Below are 26,121 nucleotides of genomic sequence, written 5' to 3'. Positions count from 1 at the left end.
TCTCTTTACAAAATATGTTTCCATAGACACCCTTGAACCTTTACCAAAGAGAAATGCTCTCTATCATGAAATGGAATGATGGTATAAGGAGCTTGAACCTAGGTCTCAGTGGAAGATATCTATAATAATGACTGATTAGGGGTCGGGTTTGGAGTATGTGTTTGGGACTCAGATGACCTGTCATCCGTCCAGCAGCTCTGGCACAGTTAAATCCTCTAGATTTTGAGTCCCCAACCCAACAATCACATTTTAAATGTGGGGCACTGCCTCCGAGGGTACTGGAAAACATGCTGATGACCCAGCAAGTGATAATAAAACCGCAATTTAAAAAAAACCTCAATCAGGCCTCGTTTGATGATGACAAACAAGTTCAAATGGTCAGCTATTGTGTCGTGTGTTCCTGATGTGTACTGTGATAAAAAGAACCAGCAGAATCAATGAGAGCTGGGATGGAAAAAGCAGAGCTAAGTGGCCTCATTTGTCAGAAGGCAGGATGGGATAGTACAGAATTCTGCAGGCAACAACATCTGTATATTCAAGATGTCAACACATCCTACAGGCACACAAATCTTTTTTAAATCAGCGAGCTGGTGTGACACTTTCAACACCAGAGAGGGGGGATGTAAACACATGCAGGACCGATTTTAATACATGGTTATTAATAACAGGCTGTCAAATTTTAAAAGAAGTATAATAATTAACTAAACCTGTTGCATACTGTTCAGATTTGAAAGGGTGAACTGTGGGGGTAGTTCCCATCCTGTCATGTTGTTTGTCTGTTTGTGTGCGCTATACATGACTCCGTTATTCTGCTCCTGAGGCACACAGAGAGCTGAAGCCAATGTGAAGGATAGAGCAGACAGAACAGCATAGAGAGAAACTCATCCTGCCAATAGTTCTTGACAACAAACACCGGCAGACTGCAGCGCGCTCAGAGAACCATGTGCTTGTGCTCTGAGAAGCCCCCCAGCAGCTGACATCCAAAACAGATTCACTGGCTGAGTTTGAGGCGCTGAATTGGAAATTGATTGCACTCAAGCAACCCTCAAGATAAAAAAAAAAAAAAACATTTTGGCCAAGTTGACCAGATTGAGTGGGCTGATCAGGAATCCAACTTTTTCATTTTCCTTTCTTGTTTGTTTTATAACACATACTTGAATATTACAGTTTAGTCAGACTGCAAAATAAAATGTTGTAATACAACCTGTAATCATTGTTTCTTTGTCCTCTCGCTTATTGTCTCGTTGTGCATTTGTACTCAGTATGATGTACACCAGAGCTTTTTCAAAGTGTTTGGTGGGCTTCCCCTGAGATACTGTAGAGGCATCACAGCACAGTGTTGTTTCATGTCATTGCAGCCAGAGACCTTCAGTGGGACATCCAAGTGCACCAAACTCCTACTCAATGTTGTTTTTAGTAAATCATCATGGATTGGACCTAGAGTTGAATAAAAACAAAAAATAAAAACAGTCCTAATAATCAAAATAAGTATTATGAGCAACACCATAAACATTGTCAGTCATTCCATGGTAAATCCAGTCCAACTTTATTTAATTAAGCACTTTAAAACAACCACAGCTGACCAAAGTGCTGTACAATAAATTAACAAAAAGTTAAAAAAGGCATAATACACAATAATTTAAAACATGACTCATGGTATGCTGTAAAATAAGTAAAATACATAAAATAAATAAAATCATCATCTTACTCGGTGTCAAAGGCCAGGGAGAAGAGATGGGTTTTAAGAAGGGATTTAAAAACAGACAAGAAGGGGCCTGTTTAAGGTGCTGAGGCAGATCGTTCCATAGTTTAGGAGCTGCAACAGAAAACGCACGGTCCCCTCTGAGCTTCCGTTTAGTTTTGGGCAGCTGATCAGCTGACCTGAGGGTGCGGATCGGTGTGTAAGAGTGTAGAAGCTCAGAGGACTAAATGGACTTGAGCTTGTACAAAGCACTTTTTTTCCCCACATAACACACGCACATTCACACACTGATGGTAGTTGTTGCTATGCAGTGAGACCATCAGAAGTAACCCCAGTAATCCCATCCGTACGCCACAAAAGCAACAGCGAGAGTAATTCAAGGTCAAGTAAGTCTTGCCCAAGGACTCATCGGACATGGATGTCGAGAAGCAGCTGGGGATACAACCCTTGATCTTCCGGTTGAGAGAAGATGACTCTACCAACTGAGGCTCTTAAACACACTTCTTTAAAAAGTAGGGGGAAAAAATATATAGATATTAAAACCCACATTGGAGAGCCTCTTTTGTGAGAAATAATCAAGAAGGAACCAATAGAAGACAGGAAAAAAAACTTGAGAATTATCTCTGATGGACGTGACAAAATGTTGCCCATATTTACATTTCTCACTCATTTAAGAAGTAGGAGTTAGGGGGAATTAAGAGATAGGACAGTGGATAGAATCAGAAATTGGGGAGACAGAGAGAGAGAGAGGTGGGGGGGGGTCAGATTCGAGCCTGGGCTGCCCGCTTGGAGGACCACAGTCTCTGTAAAGGGGGCGCATGCACCAACTTTATAGCTCTTTTCGATGTCTCTTGAAGATGGAATATTTCCATGTCGTGATTAACTAAATGAACATTGATGATCCAGTTTTTCAACTCAACCCAAACCCAAGTTGAGTGTTTTGTCTGAACACATCTTCACATCAAAGTGAGAGGAGGGTACATGTTCAGCTGTAATAAACTCAACACAGATCTTTTACAAGCTCTCTGATAAATGTGTTATGCTCTTTGCTACTGACAATACTGAACATTGCAACAAATTGAATTAACAGCTACAAGGCAGAGGTCAAACGGTCTGACAGTTCCACTGTGGTGGAGGTGCAGCGTGATATACTAAACAGAACAGATCAGAAAAATCAATGCATGGCTCCATAATGATGCACCTGACTCTGCAGTTGCAGCACTAACCTATTACATGAACTGGACTCTCTTTAATTGTTATATCTGCTGTGTCTCCAAGTAATGGGCCTTGTGGCGTTGTTTTATGCATGTGTGATCAGTGGAATGGTATGTCATTACATTTTAACAAGTCTAAAGATACATTTTCCAAAAAATGTGGAATACATATTGTAATGGCAATTTTCCAATTTGTTCGTCCTTTTATTTGATTGCCATTAACAGGCAGGCAGGGATGAAGTTCTGACGCAGAGGTGAATCATGACAGTCCAGTTGTAATTATTGTTGACGCTTTATTGTAGTGAATTGATGATGAAATTAGAACAAAACATACCATTTCCCATTGGTTTTTCTTCGTGCTGGTGATAACATGAGTGCTGGTCTGACGTGATTGCTGGTCTGACGTGATTGCTGGTCTGACGTGATTGCTGGTCTGACGTGATTGCTGGTCTGGTGAGAACTGTTTGTGCTCCCCCTACCTGTTCCCTCCCCTTCCTGTCACCTATGGTCCTATATAAACACCCCTGTGCCTTCAGTGTCCCTAGTGGAAAATAATATACAAGAAATATTTAAACTAAATAACATGCCAATAACAATAAACACAAAATGGCTCCTACACATATGTTTACTTTTCCTTGCATGGATCTGACACTAGTTCGATCTTCCCCTCACCAAATTGGATATTTGTGATGTTGTGAACCTCTTTTTCCTGAAGGCATTTCATCGCATGTTTGATCTTTCGACACCCAAACTTTGTACATAGCCTGAGGAAACTACACATGCCATTAAATCATCTAGACACACTCCTGGAGAGGCCGATAAGGAGGTGTTAGTGAGGGAGGATAAGTTGTGTTTGATTGCAGTAACTACAGACCAATACAGGAAACTGAGCAGCACTTAGGTGCATAAAAGATGAAATACTAACTTGTAAGGATCAACAAATTGTGTAACTGTTACGAGGAAGAACATTCTTCCCTAATCGGTTAGTTTGTTGGTCTGTTTCTTGGCCAAAAATAAAGTACCAAGAAGAAGAACAGATTTCCAAATCTGTCGGACAGATTGGAAGAATTGATTGGATTTGTGTAATGTTCTGTTCTTGAGATTTCTGCCACATATACAATCATCATTTCCAAGTCAGATTTTTGAAATTTACAAAAGTGGACTTGACGCCAACCATGTTTTCAGTCCAAAGGAATTGGCTCAAGATAAAAGACAACTGATGGGAAATATTTGAGTGTAACTTCAAGCTGGAGGATACCTCTGTGTTTGCAGGAATGTTGATATTTCTTGTAGCTTGAGCTTGTATGACGTTTTTTTTTTTAGTCTTCTGACTACTCAAGTCGCAGGTCACACCACATATTCACACCCATTTACACACTACTGCCAGAGGCTGCTATGTCACCTTTCCATAAGTATTAAATAATCCATTTATAAACATTTACGAGGAAGGGATCGAACCCCTACAGTACCTTTCAGTTAAGGGATGACGGTCTCTACCATTCAACCACAACGGCCCTTGAAGCACATTGAACTGCACTTAATACAGATGTCTCAATACATTAATTTACGAGAAAGGAAAAACCACTGCAGAGTGGTAAAGCCATGGCTGGGTGGCAATTACAACACTTTAAAGTGGGCCCTTGAGAATTACAACTATAAACTAAAAAGTTACAGAAAGTGAACTCTGTATCTACATTTTTCGGGGGGTTAATTTCTCCTCCAAGCTGACACTCATAATTTCATGTCAGTTTTTTGTCATGTGGTTTTAAATCACTGGTCCTCAATTGGCGGGTCGGGATCCAAAAGTGGGTCACAGAGCTGTTTTCAGTGGGTCACAAGCACTTTTTAAAGTGTGTAGTTGTGTTCAGTTTCTTGCTTTTGTCAGATGTTTTGTCATTTGGGGCTTGATTTTTCAGGGAGGAGTTGGTGGTGGGTCATGAGACGAGATGAGTTAAGAACCACTGCTTTACATAATTGTATGATTGAAAAGGGTGAATATATATATATATATTAAAAAAAAACAACAACACCTGTCTTATAACCAATCGGCTTAAAGCAGAGTTGAGACCCGGTACATGTGCTGCTGTCAGGACACTATCAGAGTCAGGAGCTGACAGCTGTGACTGAAACACAATGTCAGCTCTCCATTTTTGTGTGCCATCCCACACCCTCACCCCCTGACAGCTTGACTTTGACACCTCAGGTAAGCAGCTTGCCAGCAGTGAGTCAAGAGTGAAGGCTGGATTACACAGAGAGGAGAATAGAAAAGCAAAAGTGTTCTCCAATACAAGTATTATATCTTTGCCATTAGAAGTAATAAAATAGCGGTAAAACAAAATGCACTGCTAAAGTAAAAGTCTTTTTATTTTTAATCGCACCCAAATTAAAATATCACACAGTTGTACTGTGTGGAGGTAAAACAAAAAAAACAAAAAAGATATAGGATATTGGTTAGTAAATCAAAGCTATGAGATTTGTGAAGCTTTGTGTTAATTCATGCAGGACACAGAAGTAATATTATTGAATTATTGCTTCTAGTCACACACACTTCTTCTAGTCTCACAAACACACACACACACACACACATTCATAACTCACAACTCACATCAAGGTGGTCATATTTATACAACTTCTATCTCACTGACCTCTGCTACACTAATGCTGCACACACACTGCTGCTTTGCCTCCACCTCCTTTCTGCCTCAATCCTTTGGTCCATCCTTGTATGGCTTTGCACTTCCCTCCATGGAAAGCTTGGGCGGGCTGCTCAGCTAACAGGAGCATCCTTTTGAGCAGAGCTTTCAAAGCCTAGCAAAACTGTATTTTCATTTTGGCAATAATACGGTTAAATTCTTGATCTGAAATGTTCCTTTGTGAACTTGGGTCAGACGTCTTTTTGCAAAGCTGCTAAACACACACCAACTCTGACACCTTTAATATAACAGTACGGCCTCATGTCACATGGAATCTTTGATGAATATTATCTGCCGGGATGGATGTACACTCAGCAACTTGCTCATCCTCTCTCTCCTTTTCTCTCTGAGCTTTATCAGTCACCATCCTCTTTTGATTCATAGCTTCAGCGAATGTGTAAAAACAGTACGGAGATGGGCTCACTGGTTGTAATCGAGCCTGTCCTCCACCAAAAAACGACTCCACTGGTCGTTTGTGCAAGCGTCAAATTACGACCCATATTTACATTTTAGAGTCAAGCGACCTCTAGCGGACGTATAACCCAAGTCCAAGCTAGCTATTTTTCTTCCCAAAAGAATAGCTAATTAGCACTTACCTTGGTAAGCGCATCAAGCAGTGTGACAGTGTAGGGTGATTTACTGGCATTTCTCCATTCGCCTGTAGGGGCACTCCTATGGGTCGTATTATGTGACAGATGACCTCTACGGTCGTATAAGTTGGAGGACTTGTTGTAATCATTACTTTCAAGATATCTGCAGCCTGTTGCCACAGTACATAGGCTAGAGCAGGGGGCTGGTGCAATCTGTGGACATGGGTATACAACCATTTAACAAATAACTGTAATGTTAGGCCAATGTGCCTCTTCCGTATATCCTTACATGGGCCTCTTCCTTTTGCTCTAAACTTGCAGCATAGACTCTCTATTGTCTTCTCCAGGTGCAGCACCTCAAGGACACTTTCTTTATGAGAAACTAACACACAAACATCACCCCATCTCTGCTAAAACTTCCGCAGACACAGCACACAAACATTTTAGAGGAGGCAACTTACTACTGTATATAATCCTGTGATTTCTTACATTCGAGGTCTACTCTCTGGTTTTGGTAGCTGACGTGCGAGTCAGCGAGGTGGACCCTCAGCTGAGACAACGCCCTCGGTATCTGCATTGTATTTCCTTGCTTCATTAAACTTTCTGGTTTGTTCAATTTGAACCTGAGTCTCTTCTCTCCCTTCTCTAAGAAAACCAACATGCACAAGGTGACTTAAAAAACCCTGAACATGGGAGAGACGCTGCTCCCCCCATTTAAAGTTTCTGCTATTAGGTCAACTGTAAAACTACTAATTCAAGGTGGAACAGTTGTTGTTAGCTAACAGCTGCTAGCTTTCTATGAAGTAAATGCTTACATGTTAGCATACATTGCCTACTTTCAAACAATGCAGGTTCAGCATATTGTTAGAGTTGCATAGCCTAATGTCTATCGGCTACTGCCAAAGAAGTTATTTTTAAGCTTACATCTAATCCTGGCAAACAATATCCTATCTGGGTCCTAGCTGTTTGATTTTTTTTTTAGGTCTTCTTTCATTTTCAGGCCAAAGCTGGCTGCTGGAGTTTATGTGTTGATCTGTGAAAATAAGGGTTTTAGAAATATCTGGAATATACCAAAAGAAAGTTGGAATACTGTGTGAATTTTGAGTTGGCTTTAATAATGATAGATAATATGCAAGGTCTATCAGTGTTTGTATCGAAGAGGAAAGATATCCCATAGCGTCCAGATGAGCAGACTACAAGGTGCCCTCAGGATAAATCCCTTGAGACAGACCTGCTGTAGGTCCATCTGCTCTCTGTTTATGACTGTCTCTTCAGCGGTCCTGACCTTTGTATTGGAACAGACAGGGTTTACTTCCCTGACCAGTTCAATTAGTTTGTTCACTCCTGCTGGTTTTAAAGGGGGACACTTCTGCTTTTATGGAAGTTTTTTCCTTACTGTGTTTTTTATTGGCTTTAGGCCAACCTTTAAAAAAAAGCCTGCATTGATATTGTACACCTATATTCTACTCCTGTTTTGCATTTCCTGCAGCAGATAAATAGTCTGTGTGAAAAGGCAGAATTGGGAATTCAGCAATGGTAGTATTAAATACGGTTACAAAAGGAAATAAGGCCAGTCACGTACTTAAATACAAGGAAAACTGCAGGAAAGGGTTGAAATTTCAGACATTTATTAGAGGGTGCTGTAAGGTAAACCTGATGTGAGACAAATGTAGAGAGAACATTTCCTCTGTTGCCTGATGATGAAGAGCCCTCTGTGCAGAGAGGGGTCAATGAGAACCACTGCAGATTAGTTTCCCCAATTAGCCTCGGTCGACAGTGAGTCACTACATTATGGAGAGTTGTGTGCAAAGGAACTGGAGAATTGTCTGCCTGAATTATTGAAGATGTTCAATATCTATAAAAATTAAACTTTAAAGTAAACTTTTGGTCAGTGTTGGACATCCTCCTCCTCCTACACATAAACAACTATAGCTTTAGTTGTAATAATCAGATCCCCTGATAATGACTTCCTCATGACAGGAAGTTATTCACACACTGGCTGTTCTCCTTTGATGATGTGTTTAAGTTGGGAAAGTTAAATATTGGGTCTCATTCACCAATGACTCTTCAGGAGAAAAAAACCCTTATGTGGTCTCCATAAGTTACTGATCTGTTTCTAAAAGATCTAAGGATACTTAAGAGCACACTTAGCATTAGAATCCAAATTACAGTGCTGATATGACACCGCAAAGTTTGGCAATTCCATATGATTCAAAATCATGGATTAACACATTATTTAAATATGATTAACTTTTATTTCAATCTTACAGGTGTGTCACACCTGTGGGTGTTGCGAAAACCACAGAACAAAAAGTTTGACTCCCTCATTTTTTACACAGGGATTCATTGGTGAAAATGTTTTGGGCAAATTAGACTAATTGAATTAGGGTGGGCTATGAATAATGTAGGGTTATCTTTGGTAACGTTGTCCTGCTGTTTGATGTGTCAGCTTATATTTTTTTTATCAAACGTTACACTAAAACTGTCATTATTTGGTCTGTTAGTTTCGTATTTCAGAGTATTGATTTCTTATCTTGTTTTAGTTCTCATTTTCCCTATAGTGTGTGTTGATGTCTCCTAGTTTGGCCTTTAGTGTTTCTGGTTTTATTTAGTAATTCGTTATCCTTGTGTTTCTGTATGTAGTGTATGTGTGTGCCTTCAGTGGTCCATGCTTTATTTTGTAGTTCTTTCAGTGTTGTCTTAGTTTCTGTCTGTGTGTTTCCCTCCAGTGTTGATTGCCCTCATTGTGTTCACCTGTATCATTATTCTCACATGTGTTGATTCCTTGTGGCTCCCTGTTTTTGATATTTTAAACTTAGTTTTTTAAGTATTAAGTTTAGTTTAAATGGTTTTCTGTCATCTGCATTTGGGTCCATTTAAAACGCTGTCATTCTACCAGAGAGTGAGGCTCTTTTATTATTCCAAGTGCAATTAGGGTGGGACACTTACTCAATGCTAGCTAATGGTAGATAATTTTTTAGCCATCTCTTGCTCTGAGTTTACAATGCTTACAATCTCTTTCCAGTAAGCTTTGAATGGGTAGACTCTAACCTTTAGCAGTGAAATGTTGACTTATGGTTTTTGAAATAATATCTGGGTTTGATGCAGTGAGGTATGACTTCTGCATCTAATTACTTTTTCCTCCAGATTTAACTATTTGATAATCACAGATTCTCTTAGATGCTGATTCCCAGGAACCTAAAGCTATTATCTCAGCATCACTTTGAGAGCTGCTTGTGTCCTCATTCAATGTAAATTCTAATGCAAAATGAATGAAATCAAACTTGTTTTTTTTGTCTATTATCTCTATTAGAGCACTACTTCTCAACTGGTTGACTCTTTGGACCCACCATCAAGTCTTCAGTTTTTCAACCTATAAGATTTAATTAACTTTTGGGTCCTGACCCACCAGCTGAGTAACTCTGCCCTAGAGTATTTTTCGCATGCAGAGTGAAAGGGTGGCTTAGTGCAGAACGAGTTGTCAAACCGAATAACTGAATCACTTCATAACTCAATCACTTAGATCTATCTCAGACTGTGCTGCTCCGCTGTGAGCTGAATAATACTCAATGTCTAAACCCAGTGAAGATTCCTCTTTAGCATTGTTTGGATGTTAAAAGCCATCACAGTTATTGCTTCAGACTGGATTGGCAGTGTAGAGCATTAAAGTGCCATCTTTGATCTCACTTTTCATACCATCTCATCCTTCTTTAAAGGGTTGTCAAACATTTCTGGAAACGCAGCACAAACAGTGCTCAGAGTCGGTGTCCAGCGTGCTGACACCGCTGAACTCAATGAAGATACGCCAGAAATGTCTTGACTCAGAAAAGGCAACGCTCCAACCACAGCAACATCAGCCTCTTCACACTGACTCTGCTGGAGAAAATTGGCTGCTGCACAGAAGCATTTCCAGACTCTGGCAGAGGAGTCTGGACCTGCTGAAAGCCTGATAAGACTGGTTTAAATGAGGCCGCATTCCCTTTTGTTTTGATTACAGGAATTATGAATATCAGCAGTGACCCCTCTTATGATGTAGCTCTGAATTAATATAATTCCAGCCGTCCCACAAGCTGGACAGTGTATTTTTAACATGACTCAATGATGCCCTCAAGTGGCCTGAGACCGCCACTGGCAGCTAAAACAACAAATGCAATTACAGGCAGCAGATTTGTTTGAGCCCTTTGTGTTTAGCTCTAACTTAAGTTGTCCAAATGCACAATTATGACCATCTGTCGGTTTCTGTCTCCTTCTGTACCAGACGGATGATGAAGAGTAAGGTCTAAAGCATGACTCCTGATGACATAAAGAATAAACAGACACTCATAAAAGTTTTTCAGAGAAGCAGTACTGGAAGCATTTCATTTTTTATCATGAAGAGATATCCAAGAGCAGCATATTGCATGCTTTTTAAGTGACCTGGAATGGTGTATGAACAAACACCCACACATGCTTTATACTTGGCATTTGCATTCTGAGGGATACATTTAACCATTATAAAATCTCACATCTGAATTCCTGTCATCCACAAATTGCAACTATTACCCACCAGGGAGGAATGTTTCCGCACAGCAGTTGGACAGTTCCCACGCGGTGAAACAAGCATAACAGTATGCTATATGCTTCTTTTTTTTTCCAAGCTTGCATCATGTAACAGTGGAACTTTCTGCACCATTAACACAGTTAGAGGTGGATGTTTGATCTCAACCACCCATTGATTGTTTGCAGTGTCATCCGGTTTATGGAGGATTGAAGCTGCCAAAATGGTGAGAAAATGACTTTGCTTTGAATGTGTTTAATGTTTGAAATTTATAAAATAAATTGACTTTTAGGTGTTCTTTTATCCACTATCACTGCTGTGAGGAGTTTTGAGCTCATCATGAGAATGGTAAAAAAAAAAAAATAAAGCAAACCATCAACTCTGCTGCATGGAGGTTTCAGACAAAGCAACTTACAGTAAGCTGTGTCTTTGTCTTGTACAGGACAAAATGAGAAAAGAGGTAAGAGGCAAAGATTTGTCCACAGGGGGTGCCAAATGCAAACTTAAAGTATTTATTTTCAAAATATTTTTCTAAATCAGGGTCATTGACAGGCAGATTGGTGCAGCGTCAGCAGTATCGTGTCCACTGTACAGAGCTGTGATAGTAAGCTGTGCCAGAGGGCAAAGCTTTCGATTTACAACTTGACTTACCTTCTAAACCTCACCTATAGTTATGAGCAGTAAGTAGTGACCGAGAAGAATGAGATCGTGGATACTAAGCAGTGGTGAGGAGTTTGGAGCTCAAGGGGGAGTCGCTGCTTCTTAATGTCGAAGGAAGTTAACTGAAGTGATTTGGGCATTTGATCAAGATGCCTCATTGCCTTCTTCTGGAGGTCTTTGTCTAACTGGGGAGAGACCTCCAGAGGGAGGTCCAGAGTTTGCTGGAGTGGTTACATAATCCCTTCTAGCCTGAGAACGTCTTGGGCTCACCCTGCAGGAGTCAGAACAAGTTGCTGGGAGGTCTGAGGCTACTTGCTTGCTGCCACATCCTGGAACTGAAGAAGACCAAAGATTATGTTGTTACAAGTGTGAAGCTCAGTTTTACTCTACTGTCTTCTTACTTCTACGACCTAAACAAAAACGCTCTTTGATAAAGTACTAACAGCTTTATTTCATTTTGCTTTCAACTATAGTTTTCTATATTTCTTGACTACAGCTGTTTGTAAGTTTTTGAATCCACGCTGTGAATGTCATGAAAGGTACATGACGTTATTTGTCTTTTCTGTGGGATAAAATTGCAACAGTATCTATGTCATTATCTACCTTTTCAAAACAAACCTGGCTGATCTGCGTTTTTGTCTCTTCAGCTCTGAAATTACATGAAACAAAAATAAACCAGCTCGAAAAAGTCGGGTGGCTCTCTGCCGTCTGTAAGTAGACGGTTTGGTCTGTAAGGCACTGAATGTTTCTAAAGGATGTGACTTCCAATGTGGTGAAAGCACATTGATATAAGTAACCTTGAGTGATTTCTTGTAACTTTAACAATTTGAGGTATTTTCTGTTATGATTGATATTGGTTCATATGTTTTACTTCACGTCTTTATCTTTTTATTTTGGATGCTATGTCATTTATCGTGAGTGGAAAATCACTCTGCTTATTCTGTAATACTTAGTGTGTGAGTCGGGATCGGACCATGAGGGGATGACAAAGGTTTATGGGGTTTAAGAGTGTTTGCAAAAAAGAAAAAAAACATATACAGTATATTATACAGTATATTACTCTGTAAATGGGAACTTGATGTACAAACTGAAATGAAGGTCTTGACTTCCTGTTGAAGGCTTGATGCCGAAACACAATTTTTATTTATTTATTTTATGAAGGTCCAGATCATCATGAAGGGACAATAAAAGCATTTTAATTGTTTAAAGACAATGCCATGGAGTTTTTCTTCTTTCTTTTTTTTCTTATACTGCTTCCCTCCCTATGCAAAGAGCACCTCAAACCTCATGTCTATGGGCAGGTTGGGAGAAGAGTTCATAAAGGACAAGAGGAGTTTAAGAGTGATTGTGAGAAAAAAGGAAAAGACACATACTGACTATTCCATCTGCAATGGACACTGAGCTTGCTTCACAAAAGAAAAAGTGATCATTGAAGATATTGACGAGGGAAACCGCAGCTTTGTAAAAATTTACTTTGAATAACAAACAATGCAAAATACTTTATGAAAACATGTTTTGTTTGCTGATAAAGTGAATAACACCAGAAAGATACAAAAAAATGAAGTGAAGAAAAAAAACAGTTCAATACAATATATAAGTTTTTCAAGTTCATCATCGACTCCAAAGGATGTTTTCCTGTCTCTTGATCATTGGCGTTTACTTTCTTTTTGTGTTCTTACACCTCAAATACAATAGCCACTTTCACTTCACACGTTTTCCACTAAGTAAAACACTTCCAAAGAGACAACAAAGGATGCAGCAGCTACAGATGTACAAATGCTGAAAACTGAGCGATCATAACGCACATGGACATTTCAAGTCAAAACGCTTTCGCAATTTATTCTCAAAGAGGTGATTTTGTGTTCAGTCTGCATAAAAAAAAAAAAAAAGAACATATAAACCCTGATTGCTGTCCTGTCCCCAGTCTTTGTGAGTGAAGCATTCTTACAGATACTTTAAGACCCCCCACACAGTTCTCACATTGATTCAGTCCGTAGGAGGCCTAGTAATGACTAAATGGTGCGGTCTCCTTCAACTCATGGTACCCCTGGTGGTTTGGCTCTGTGAAGAGACAGAGAGGGCAGTTAGGGCTCTGAAGTACCACAGATCTATCTCTTCTACATCAGCCAGTACTTTGAGAAAGTGAAGTTAAGATAAATAGGCATTTCAGTATGGCTTCACAAAGAAGGGAAGAAATATCAATAGGCGACATCTACAAGAAGCAACTTCAATCAATTTAAGACGGGGAAAGTTGTGTTTAACAGCCTTTTTATTGTAAGACTCATTGAAAGGGTTGTGTTCTGGGGCTTGAGCAGGCGATGCTGTTTCTTAAATCATCAGAGCAGGATAAGTGGTCAAGGACATCTCTTTTACCCCACAGCCTTCACTAAGGCTGTTTTCATTCGTACACAAAAATGACAATTCCTGACATTTTTGGACTGATTTTTTTTCCCTTTGTAAATTTTCCGCGTGCAATTAAGTTGAGTGTGTGAACTCAGCAGCACGTATTAAGGAAAAATCTGACAGCGATCGGGCAAGGGTGATGACATTTGCATCATGCTGCTGTTGTGCAACTGTTCTGCGACTGACTGCGACCTGTGTGATCTTCATGCACATAATGAAGCTGCTTGATCAATGAGTCAACTTTTATTCATACTGGAGAGAAGATCGATGGTGATACTGTCATGTACGTCTATCCTCATCACCCTCGTTTACTCATGTTGGCCAGAATGTTCTCTTCCACACTTTCTTCAATTACTGTGTCATCACAGCGGATATGTAATTCAGGTTGAGTGAAAACAACTTTCACAGCTGTTTTATAAAACGTACTACATAACAGTATGGTGCCCTCTGGGATTTAAAGGCTGTGACTGTCCGTGCTACACTTTAAATGGCGTTGTGTTAACCTGTTCAGCCCTGTCCATCCATTCATGCAGAATTCATGGTCATGAGGGCTTTTTATTTATACCCATTAACACACAGGGATTGTGCTTTTCTTTTCATATCCTTTCATTTGTTTGCCATTATATAGTATTATACATTCGAGATCACCAAGTTGAAGGGCAATAGATATACTGTATGTATTATTCAATCTCATTTTAAGCAGGAATAAAACAAAAACACCAAACAATTTTCAGCAATGATTTCTCAATTCTTTCCTCAGCTTACTCAGATATAACCTCCATATGTATTCAGCATCAGTTCATTAATTAGTGTTATGAAGCCTTGCACTTAAAAGCACTTGATATTCATATTCATTTGTGTATCTGTAGTGTGAAGGTCACTTGATAATTTTCTGTACATCCCAAATGATATAGACAAAGATAGCTAGCAGCAGAATGCGTTTGAGTGAGTAGATAAGTGTTACGGTACCCAGACTCATATTCTCCTCAATGAGAGGCCTCATCTCGCTGCAGTTCACCACTCTGCCCTGAGCTGCTCCCAGAATAGTCATGATGTCCACCAGGCTGAGCTTCCCTTCCTCTTTGGCCTCCTCCACCTCCTCCGATAGCTCCTTCGCAGCCTCTTCGCGCTCCTCCAGCTGTTCTTGAGTGAGCATCGCGCTCAGGCCTTGCCCTGCAGTAGCGTTGCCAACCTGTGGTGGCGCCAGCGAGCAAAATGCCCTCACGTTCCCGTAAGACTTCAGGTGGGCCACATTGGCACGCAGGAATAGAAGGAGGACATTGAGGTCATTCAGCGGGCAGCCGAGCCTACCCTGGTTTATCAGATCCAGGGCTGGGAGGACCTCGTACACCGAGATAAACGTTGTGTCCCAAACGAAGAGCCGAAGCAGGCTGAAGAGGACGATTGGAGCCAACAGGACGTAGATGGCACCGTTAGCCACACTTATCACCTGAAACACCAACTGGCCAATCATTTTACACTGAACCAGCTCAGGAACCCAGTTCTGATCTCGCAGCATGCCCGTGCGGACGAAGCAGCTGAACTCATCCTGCAAGAAGGCGGAAAGGTGGAAGTAGGCCAGGTAGAGACAGGCAGCAGTCATGAAGGTCAGGAGGAGGAAGCCCCGCAAGAAAAGCATGCTAACAAGGAAGTAGGACTTCTGTTTGCAATGCATGTATCTCTCCAGTAGAGGGTACTCAAAGTATCTCTTCCTCTTGGCCCTGCACATTGACAAGAAGAAGAACGTCAGAACCATGTTTTTCTTTATATTCATACAGCTAAACATTCACATCTGGGACCCTCCCTCCCAAACCACAGGTTCTACTTTTGACTGCAAGGAACTGCCAACCACACAGCCAGCCCTCTTATACACATGCTAAGAGCCATGTGCAAGTGTATATTAAGGGTAAAGACTGAGAGAAGGAATACCAGTTGAACATTTCCCAAACCACAGTGTCCCAGTTATCAGTGGCTCTTCTGAAACACATTTGATAGTTTAATACTTTGCCTTTAATTTACCAGGTAGATGGAGAATATAATATCTACCATAGCTTTAATCTATTAGTTGCAAAAGGCATAAAGGCTCCAGATATTTTTTTTTTCCAGATTGACAACCAGGCCACTGGTAGTCTTTGGCCTGCTGCTGTTGTTGTTTGGCTGTGTGTGTTGCATGGGGTGTGTTGTGGTTGGAGGCTAATCTGCAGGATCAGCTGCACCTGAGCCTGGTGCACCCTTATGTACAACAATCTACTGGCTTCCCTCATTCACTCTGACTGATGCCTTTTGTTTCTTTAGTTCTTTATGTGAGTGCACTTGTCGACAACTCACAACCTCACGTTCAGCTCTTAACTCTTGTTAGTAATAAATTTAACTTGTTTTGTTTGGTAAACTTCAAACTCTTCCTGTATTTTGCCATTACCAACAAGCCGGGTTATGACACCATAATCTAAAGACATTACTGAAATTAACAGCATGCAGACAGATAAATCAAAGGCCAGGCATTAAGCTGCAAAAAGGTGACGGACCACACTTCAACCGAGGATAATAAACTAATTTAACTTGTCTTTACAAGGGTACAATTTCCAACTGCTGCCGGGACACAATTCCTTTACAGCATTTTCATGATATCTTTGTGATATGTCCTGAAATAAAAGCAAAAATTAAGGTTTTCAAAACAGACGTCAAGGACACAAGGGAAGTGAAAGTTAACTTTTATAATTGAGCAACAATAAGCTCTCTGAAACAAAAGTCGTGGGCGCTGCCTATGCAAACAACCTTAAACTGTTTGTGGACACAGGCCCTAAATACAACGACAACCGGAGCACTGAATATTCTTCCTCCTAGCCAACAGTCCCTGGTCTCTTACCTTTGTAGCTCAGCCTGAAATGTGAGCGGGTTCTTGGTGGTCTGCCTCATATCCAGAATGCTCTGAGCCAGCCGGACAGAGCGGTTGTACGACTTGTCCAGTTCATCAATGATGAATAGCAGGTCTGAGCCCAGCGTGGGCATTACGAGCTGGCGCCAGATCAGAGCTGGAAGGTACATCAACACGGCCATGGCCAGAAGAGAGTAGGGGAACATCTGGAAAGACAATGAGAGAGAAGGCGAGGAAAGAGAAACAGAAAAAGCAGATAGAAAGGAAAAGACAGAGAAAAAGAAAAGATCAGAGAGGGTAGAAGTAGATGAGTCACATTAACAATGACTTCAAAACAGAGCTTTATAAATTAACAGCTACAAGTTTAGAAGCACTTGTGCACTCTGTGTGTGGGTCTTAAATTTGTATGCCAGAACTTTTCTGGATCAAGCACAAAATGCCCGCAGTGCTTTCTATAAATGGTTTACTGTAATATTTTTAACTGAAGGTTTGCCAGTCACAGCAGGGGAAAAATAAGTGTTAGCACTTTTAACTGAACTTAAATGAAGACTCACTTGGAGTGGTGAGTTGTGCTCTCACTTGGAGTAGTTGGTGCCACTATGAAAAATTAGTTTAGATACAGTATACTGTAAAGGCTACTGGTCAGCCCTGTCAGGCCTGCTGTAAAACACACTGTGTTACCATGGGAACGTTAATAATGACCGGATGGATTTCAGAAGTTACCATCATGCATAAAGAACAAAAAATGATCTTTATAGGGTGGCTGTGGCTCAGTTGGCAAAGCCGGTTGTTCTCGACAATTACCTAAGTTACTCCCGATTACTTTCTGATGATAGACACTCTACAGAGCAACCTCTGCCATCAGAGTGTAAATGAGTGTGACTGGTCCTGGGAGGCAGACACACTAGGTACTTTTAAGAATAGACTTAAAACTTTTCTTTTTGATAAATCTTATAGTTGGGGCTGGCTTAGGACCAGCTCATAGTTATGCTGCTATTGGCCTAGACTACCGGGGGAACTGGCACCAGGATCTCTTATCTCTCTCTCCCTCTTTTTCTCCCAGCTTTCATATCTTATTACTGCTTGTCACTATCTTTATATTCTAACCTCTCCTTTTTCTGGGAGCTCCTTAGGTTCCTTGGGACTGTTGATGAGGATGGCCTGCCCAAACAACCCCCAGCAGCTGATTGGTCAGGTGCTGCGCTTTGAGTAGTCAGAAGACTAGAAAAGCAATACACCAGCTCAAGTCTATTCATCATTTTACTTTATTTTCAGCTCATGATGACATATTTAGGAATAACTCTATGCTTCTCAAAATTTGAACATAATCAGAATAGTTTTTTTATTGCCAAGTACATTTACACATACAAGGAATGTGTCTTGTTGTATTGGTGCGAAAGAAAAAAAAGTACTTAAAGGCAGGGTAGGTAATTTCCTACGGATACACTTTTTAAGTTTTTGGTTATAGTTGTCTTTATGTCCTCACAGTAATTAAGATCTCATGTGCTCTGAAAAAAGAACAAAGAAAATCTGTAGCAGCTGTAAACCTGCAAAAACTTTGACCAATGTCAGATGGACAGTTCATTTTTTATAAACCAAACAATCTGCTTCTGGACCGATGGTGCATGTAAGTAAGGGGCGAGGCTTTTTAGATAGCACAGAGGGGAGTGGGTAAGTTAATACTGAGAACGGAGAGGATGCTACTTTCAAAATTATGCTAGTTTTCGAAAATTACCAACCCTGCCTTTAAATAAAACAAAACTTAAGAAAGTAATTACCAATAGGCTATAATAATACACATTTTTTTTAAATGTCAAATTCAGAGAATAATGAAAAAAAAATGTACAAAGGGAGCATGAAGAAAATAAACATTTGAACAACATGCATTCTGGTTTGCCACCCATAAATGATTATTGCACTCGGCTGCCACAACAGACAATGTGGAAGGGATGTGCTTGATGTAAAATCTTGTTTCAGACAGAGGCTGAACTGAGAGACCATTAATAGTTTCATAATGTTTTTTTTCTGAGCTGTAAGTTATGTAGAGCTGCTTTAGTGGAGTCCCAGGGTGAACATTTAGAGATGTAAAATGAGCACAGAGGGTCTCTTTATCACTGTCAGACAATCTTAATGGGAAAAACAAGACAAGCAAGCTTAATTAGAATTTCTCATCTTACCTTGTGTACCCAGAGTGAGCGCTCCTCAAAGTTGCCATTGCTGTCAAACTCATGATGCATGAGAGAGTCCCAGCAGTATGTGTCCACATAGCTGGCCTGCTTGATGGTGAAATTGCTCGGGGGGAAACAGCTGATCTGAGGCCCTGCAGGATAAACAAATGTTGATCTTAATGCTATCTGCTAATGCGTGGAATTACTTTTTGCAGCATATTTTTATCCTCAGTAATCTCTCACACACTCACACATTTATATCTACTCCAAGATAAATGTTCTCTGTGCACTTGGTGGAACAGAAATCTACTGAGAAAACCACATGTTCCCAAATGGCAACATGGCATTAAAAAACCTTTGCTATGCCAAAATTGGGCTCCTCCACCTTATACTTAGCTTACCTTAATACACCCACATCAAGTCCAACCACTTAAATCCCTGCCCTGCACCCATCTGTCATTTCCCAAAGGTGCTCCACCCTTAAACAGAGAGCTTTAGAGGGAACAGAGTCAGGGTGTGCCTCGGGAAACATGGAGCGTCTATTTTTTACAAGCATGCTCACATCTGCCCAGCTTTCTGTAAGTAGTAATATGCTGCTTCTAATTTACAGCCAAAATGGGAGTATACAAGCAACCATTACAAGGTCCAAATTATGCCGCAACCATGTTTGTGTCTGTGTATGTGTGTGTGTGGGTGTGTGTGTGTGTGTGTATGTAGGTGTGTGTGTGTGTGTGTGTGTGTGTGTGTGTGTGTGTGGGTGTGTGTGTGCTATTATCAGCCATTTATACATACTAATAGTGACACTTGGACTATAATTATGGCAGCAGAGGTCCCCGTGGATTACGTTTATTTTAAAAGTGACCTTGCATATGAATACAAGAGGTTTGTGCTTTTATTTTTAGACTGCACACTGAAACACCAGCCCCCCATGTCACTCAACTCAACATGTATTTTCTATGTTGATTCGCGTTTTATATGGATTTTCCACATTTTCAGCTTCATCCAAGTTCTCTTCTTCTGCTTGACATGCTACAAATCCGTCTTTGTGGTCAGACGTCCTTTCCATTAGTGAACAATTCAATATGTTTTAGGTTTAACTTCGACTCCTTTGCTTGGCATATTTAACACTTTACGCCTCTTTGTTGAAGTTGTTTTTTGTTCAGGATTGAGTAGGTAATATTTAATTAAGGATTAGCAACAGAGCATAAATAACCCCGTCCACCTAGCTCGCCATAACCGGAAGTCATGGATGAGATGTAAAATGTGACTTCTGCTGAAAGTGAAATACTTTCATTAGCATACCAAATATTACCTACCTAGTAGATAATTGATATGTCCAAAATGTTTTATTTGATAGGCCTATGAGACTAAAAATGACAAAGTGCAAGTAGTTTGCGAGGATACTTTTCTAACCTATTTTCCAACATTACAATTACTTGGGGTCAATATGTTGTTTTCAATAGAGGATCATTCATGAGAAGAAAAACAGAGAAGCATTTTTGTTTCCTTTTCTTTTTTGTTTTTGGTTAAAGTTCGTGTTGGGTTTTGTAGCCCGATCAGTAAAGACTACTTTGAAGCCCAACATGTCGGCGCAACGGGTGTGATACATCAGGTTAAATAAACAGGTTACACCCCAGTTAGCTAGTTGTTGGTGTGTCAGGTAAGGGTTATTGGAATGTATAGCTAGCAGTTCTAGGGTAATGGAACCCTGAAGGGTTTATACTGTAGGCTTATTCCATAGCTACTTATCGATAATTTAACAGATAATATCACAATGGAAATTATTTCATTTATTTATTGATTTAAAATGATTTAGCGTATTATGTCTGTCAAGCAAGTCCATCAGAATCTACAGTTAGAGCTGCTTCCATAGCAACAGTTAACTTTCTAGCTTTCTTAAAATAAGCTAAGCTAGCTGTCAGTGCTCACTTTAAACTGATCATTTGATAGTGAAGTGAGACAAGGTGAACAGGACTGCATGAACCAGAGCAGCAACTGATTCAGAGTTGCATCCATCGAAACCGTCCACTCGTTTCTGTAACGATTTGTTATTCTTAAAAAACTATTGTATATATGTCATCTATTGAGGGATAGATATTGTTGTGATGAGGAACTGGCCAATCAGAAGAAAGTATTTAAAGTCCCTGTGTAATTTAAAATACATGTGTCTGGTGACTCATCTTGCTTCATAATTCCAGATTGTCACTAAACTGAATTGGTTTCTCAACGTTTTTCGTAAATTTCCCACACTATTCTGAGAAAAAACAAGAAAAAGGTGTCCAACATGGCACACATACTGACCACGTAGAAGCGTATTTGTCATTTTGATTTTATCGTGAAAATGCAAATTAACTTTAAATGAACTTCTTTTCACTTCCTACGCCTGGCTCAAAACTCAAACGTTGCACAATCATGCATCTAATAAAACCATTTTTGAGGCCAACATCATGAGGCTGATAATGAGCAAATATTGCGAGTAGAACACCTTATTATTCTAGGCACCATATAATGAGAAAAGTATACACTTTACTATAATAAAATCATTTATCATATTCTCCATCACTTTTACAACAGTTAAAGACATGAATTCTGCTGCTGCCAAAAGTGCAAACATATGAATATTTAACAGCAGCAGTAATCTTAATTTGTGGATAACCAACTTAGTTTAAAGTACATGATGCTTTCAGCTTGATCTTAAATCAACCTGAACACCATAAATAGGAACTTTGAATTGGATTGGTGAGTGTTGTGGTTGTAATGTAAACTGACACAGTACTATGTTCATAACCTAATTTTCCCACAGTAGACTACCTGTGTGGGTGCACATGATGACAAGTCAATCTAAATAAGAAACAACAGCACAGAACTTCTCGTCACATCTTGTAACATATTCTCCCCCTCAGCTCAGAGCTCCTGTGAGCCATTTTGGCAAAGTGAGAGGAGCTTAAAATCTCTCTGCTCATATCTCCTACTCCCACATCCCAGCTAACACTGGCACATCATCCCTTATATGTGTGTTTTGTAGTATAATTCTTGGCTGAGAGTCCAGGTGCAAGTAAACCAGACTGTAGACAGCAGAGCAATCAGCCAGCATTCAGAAACCGACAACCTGGCAGATAGGCAGCCAAGATCCATTAACTGAGTCGTGCTCCCCCGACACCACATCATGTTCTGCAGCCCCCCCTCTTGTTAATCAACACATCCTCTCATTTGACTCAAATCGAGGGGAGCTGCCACCGAAGAACTTAGCCTTGTAATTAGAGCGTGCCGGCGTTAGTGAACGCTACTCTCAATCATCCCCCGTGGCAATTAGCATCAGGAGCAGCAGGCTGATTGCAGACCGGCCCTGAGGAGACAACGTTTAGTTCAAAGTCGAGGGAGTCAGCCTCCTCTGTAATGGACTCCACTGAACACTGCAGACGTGCCACGTTTTCTTTGGATCGTCAGCTGTGCTTTTTGTGCTGAATGACCACATCCAACTGGTTGTGGCCATGTTTCACATGAAAAAACACAACGTTTTCTTTTTCCATGCAGTCTGAAACATTCTGAGAAGGAAGCCACATTGTTCTAAAAGTATACAGGACTTCTAATCCCAGGAAGTCGATGTACAGTTATAGCTGTCTTAGAACATTTAATTGGACTTCTTTCATTTTCCCAAAATACAAGCAGGGAGTATGAAGTGCAGAACGTCTTGGCCAGTTTAGGTTTTACTAAAGTGTATGCAAGAGTTAATTGATCCTGTATTGTCTTGATGTGTTCGTCTGACTGTAAGAAATTCAGACCAACATGTTTATATGCCTTTTAAAAGTCCAGTTTTAGACAGAAATACAATCCATCCACTTTTTGTTGAAATAATGTAAACATAGAACGGCATAGATGTCATTCAGCAGACAGATACCTTGAGCTGAACCAGACTCGTGAGCAGCCATCTTCTGCTAGTGTGTTGGGCTTGCATGTCCAACACTCAAATTTCCCGAACTTTCAGAAAGTGGAACCCCGAGCAACAACCTCTTAAGAGTTTAAATAAGAGTTGATTCAGACCCCTGTCTCCTTTAAATAGCTCTTAAAGTCTGAACTCCTTTGAGAGCACATCCTCCACAGGAATGAAGCTATGAATGAAACCAAAGAGCAGTCAGTACATCTATAAATGGAGCTGAAAGGAATTATGTTTTCAGTAATTTTGTGTTGTCATATCACGATCACTACTCATATCTATTCTTTGAGTGTGTCTAAATGGAATCTGTTGTTTATGTGTTCCTTTTATGACTACATGTTTAAATATTCTCTCCTGCTTCTCCCCCAGCACCCTCATTTTCCTCCAAGAAGTGTTGCGTGATCACAGCTCTGGTTGTTATCACTCTTAATATGTAGCTGCTTTAAGTAGTATGCATCTGAGTGCAAAGATAAGAGCCTGCTGGAGAGGAGCTCGGATACGCTCACTTGTCACGGTTCAGGACTTTTAACTGCAGCTCAGAATTGGGTCACTTCGTCAGAACATGAAAAGTGTATTTTCGTGTGGACCCTCTGGATTAAAAACAGAGGCCAGAGGAATAATAAGTGTCTTCGTATTAGTATGTATGATATTCCTTATCACAAGTTCAGCTAAGTGCTGTTTAGCAGGTGAATAATAAACAAGTCAAGGACAAACAAAGCATTCATACTTTACAGAGGACATAGTATAGAAGCTGAAACACAAACACGGAATAAAAAATAAGCACTCATGAATACAGGGTGTAATTAAGGGCAGAACCAACTGGAACAGAAAACAAACGCCCTCAAACATTTCGAGAAGAGACAGACTTTTTGCTCACCCAGGGAGATCTCTCGGGCGAAGGCCATACACACGAGCATCAGCGGCAGGCCAACAGACACAAACTTGATAACCTTGTCCAAGGGAAGCTCCAGCTCCAGGTGCTGGATCCGGTTTATCACCGCGCCGTCCTGCAGCAGGGAATCAGATAGCAAGGCCTTGGCTGCAACCTGGGCAATGGACATTTTTACCTCCTACACAGAGATAAGAAATATGGTTTAGTTTTTGACACATTCAAGCTGGCAAGGAAGATATTGTCTGATCTGAGTGCTGTAAGAACAAATCAGAGTCATGACCTGTGCCACATGTCACCTCTTGGCTTTGCTATCTTATCATATCTGTCATTCTTCTGTGTGTGTTATATATCGAAGCAGATATGACTCTAAATGAACTCCACTGAGAACAAAAACCCTTCACTTTTCAATATCCCCTTTCAGACTGCTTTTTTTCCCCCGCATGCGTTTCACCATAACTAAGCTCAGCCATTATAGCATCTTTGTATAATCATATTGATTCCACGACGCCGTACTATTCTTGTCCCACTCTGTGGATTCACATTGCATTTCAGTGTTGCAGAAGAACGGCACAGTAGTAGTTCAACATAAACACACAGGCAGACGTGCACACAACGCTGCGCTCCTCCACTGGCTCAGGTTAAACTGTCTCGCCCACATAACGCATCTGTTACAACCTCCAAAGACAATACAGAGGGGGGGGGGGGGGGGGGGGGTGATCACTTCGCCCCCTGATTATGGCTCTGCAACATTCAGACTGAAGGTAAAACGTCACAGGTGTGTAAATATCACAGCTTGAAAAGGCATTCTGAAAAGGGTTAAAAAAGGAAGTTCAGTTTAGATATTAAATGCATGATGTGAAATGCATTTGTGAATCTTTTAGCATTTACAGTGCTGCACCATAATAGCTCCATAAAATTCTGTCAGAAATGAAATCTGCAGTATTCAATGTGCATGTTTTCTAACGTATTTATATCTAAAATCCCTTCTCACAATTCAAATGATTCATGGAACTTCTCAACAGTGGAACTTTTCCCTTATAAAATATGCAATAAACAAATGTTTTGACATCTAACAATGAATCCAGAATCGTCACAATTAATCTAGAATTTCTTATGTTTTTTCTGTACAGTTTACATTTCAGGTGTCTGCACTATTAATAACCGACGTGTGTGTGTAGAATGACTCAATAACAGAGGGTAAAAGTAATTTCCCCTCGTGGGATTAATAAAAAATTACAATAAATAAATAAATAAATAAATGAATACACGAGCACATCCCTCAGTGGGTTCTGGATCCAAAAACATGAATTGGTAAAGAAAAGCAAACAAGATCTGCACACCAAGAAGCTCCCGTTTGAAGACTTTTTTGACAAGTGGTGTTTGGAGTCAACATGCTGCTCCCCCTCGTGGGATTAACAAAGTAGAAGGAAATATCGAAATGAAAGAAAACTTTTCTTCTTTTTATTTTGTGCGCGACTGTATTTAAAATATTGGTTGCTTTGTTTAATTAGAAATAAATTAAGAATATTCCAATAAAAAGTTCTTATTAAAGGGATAATAGATCCAAAATGCAATGGTTGTTGATTGAAATGTATAATTACATTTCCACATGTTACAATCTATTCAACAGGTCATTACTTGTTGACATCCTTATTCTTAAAGGAGAGAAAGAGTTTTAAATAGTTAAAGCTAAGAGCCTACTTTCAAGGGGAAAAAAAGCCTTTCAGTGTAAAATAAGATAACGTTCATAGTAGCAGGTGGTTTTTCAAATCAGAAGTAATTCCTCTAAGAATGCTTTCCATAACATGAGTCAAGCTGGTAGTTTAAAAACATGATGAAATGAATCTTACCTGAAGTCTTCCAAATCTCTCAGGTAGAATTATTATCTTTAATGTCTGCCGAGCCAAAGATGTTCCCCTAAAGGCCCGTTCGGTGCTGGAGAGCTCTTTAAGTATTCAGGGAGGATCTTTGTAAATGAGAGGTTGGATCTGGGCTGAACCGGGCCGAGCTGGGCCTGGCTCTAATTACAGAGAGGACATCTGGGAGCATGGAGGCGCCCAGATGGTCCTGACTGCAGCAGACCTCTATACCCAGCTGTGTGTGTGTGTGTGTGTGTGTATGTTTCTGGGCAGTCCATGCTGAGAGGCAGGGTGGCTGTGGCCCACTTCAAACAAGTGAACCATCGCCTGTGGCTTTTTTCAGCCTCTGTCATTGAGGGACTATTTTTACTGCACTTCAGCCTCGGAGCTGGAGCTAGCTGACTTACTGTAGCATACAGCAGGGATGGTGTTTCTGACCTCTGCAGCTTGATGTGTTTGAAAAACCAACAGTGTGAAAAATGCTATGTGATTGAGTGGATTTGACATACAGGAACCCTTTTGAGGGGAATAACTGTGTTGTGCTTTTTTTTATTTTATTTTTTTTACTCTGTACAGCAAGGAAGGACTCACAGT

General features: G+C 40.3%; 1 protein-coding gene across 2 annotated transcripts; it reads right to left on the bottom strand.

Annotated features, from left to right (window-relative positions):
* Positions 1-12,922: 12,922 nt before the first annotated feature.
* Positions 12,923-25,621, bottom strand: LOC306831694 (pannexin-3-like). 2 transcript variants are annotated; one of them, XM_079355908.1, is made up of 6 exons: positions 25,519-25,621; positions 23,654-23,846; positions 18,852-18,994; positions 16,666-16,880; positions 14,769-15,520; positions 12,923-13,457 (listed from the first exon to the last, which is right to left on the bottom strand). In XM_079355908.1, exons 2-6 carry the CDS (start codon positions 23,835-23,837, stop codon positions 13,399-13,401), a joined length of 1,353 nt encoding a protein of 450 aa, XP_079212034.1. In that variant the 5' UTR covers positions 23,838-23,846; positions 25,519-25,621; the 3' UTR covers positions 12,923-13,398. The 2 variants fall into 2 exon arrangements, with proteins under 2 accessions (XP_079212034.1, XP_079212033.1); XM_079355907.1 differs by lacking the exon at positions 12,923-13,457 and having other exon boundaries at positions 13,482-15,520.
* Positions 25,622-26,121: the final 500 nt, after the last annotated feature.

The sequence above is a fragment of the Symphodus melops genome (assembly GCF_947650265.1).
Source record: "Symphodus melops genome assembly, chromosome: 11".
NCBI classification, from domain to species: domain Eukaryota; kingdom Metazoa; phylum Chordata; class Actinopteri; order Labriformes; family Labridae; genus Symphodus; species Symphodus melops.
The sequence above is the reverse complement of the archived record's forward strand: the minus strand, read 5'-3'. Positions and strand labels throughout refer to the sequence as shown.

What these genes read in the sequence shown, in the direction of transcription:
- LOC306831694 (XM_079355907.1), bottom strand. Translation starts at nt 23,837, where the DNA reads ATGTCCATTGCCCAGGTTGCAGCCAAGGCCTTGCTATCTGATTCCCTG. An exon ending in CGCCCGAGAGATCTCCCTGG is followed by an intron (nt 18,995 to 23,653) that starts GTGAGCAAAAAG and finishes TTTATCCTGCAG; the next exon opens with GGCCTCAGATCAGCTGTTTC. An exon ending in TTTCAGGCTGAGCTACAAAG is followed by an intron (nt 15,521 to 16,665) that starts GTAAGAGACCAG and finishes GTCAATGTGCAG; the next exon opens with GGCCAAGAGGAAGAGATACT.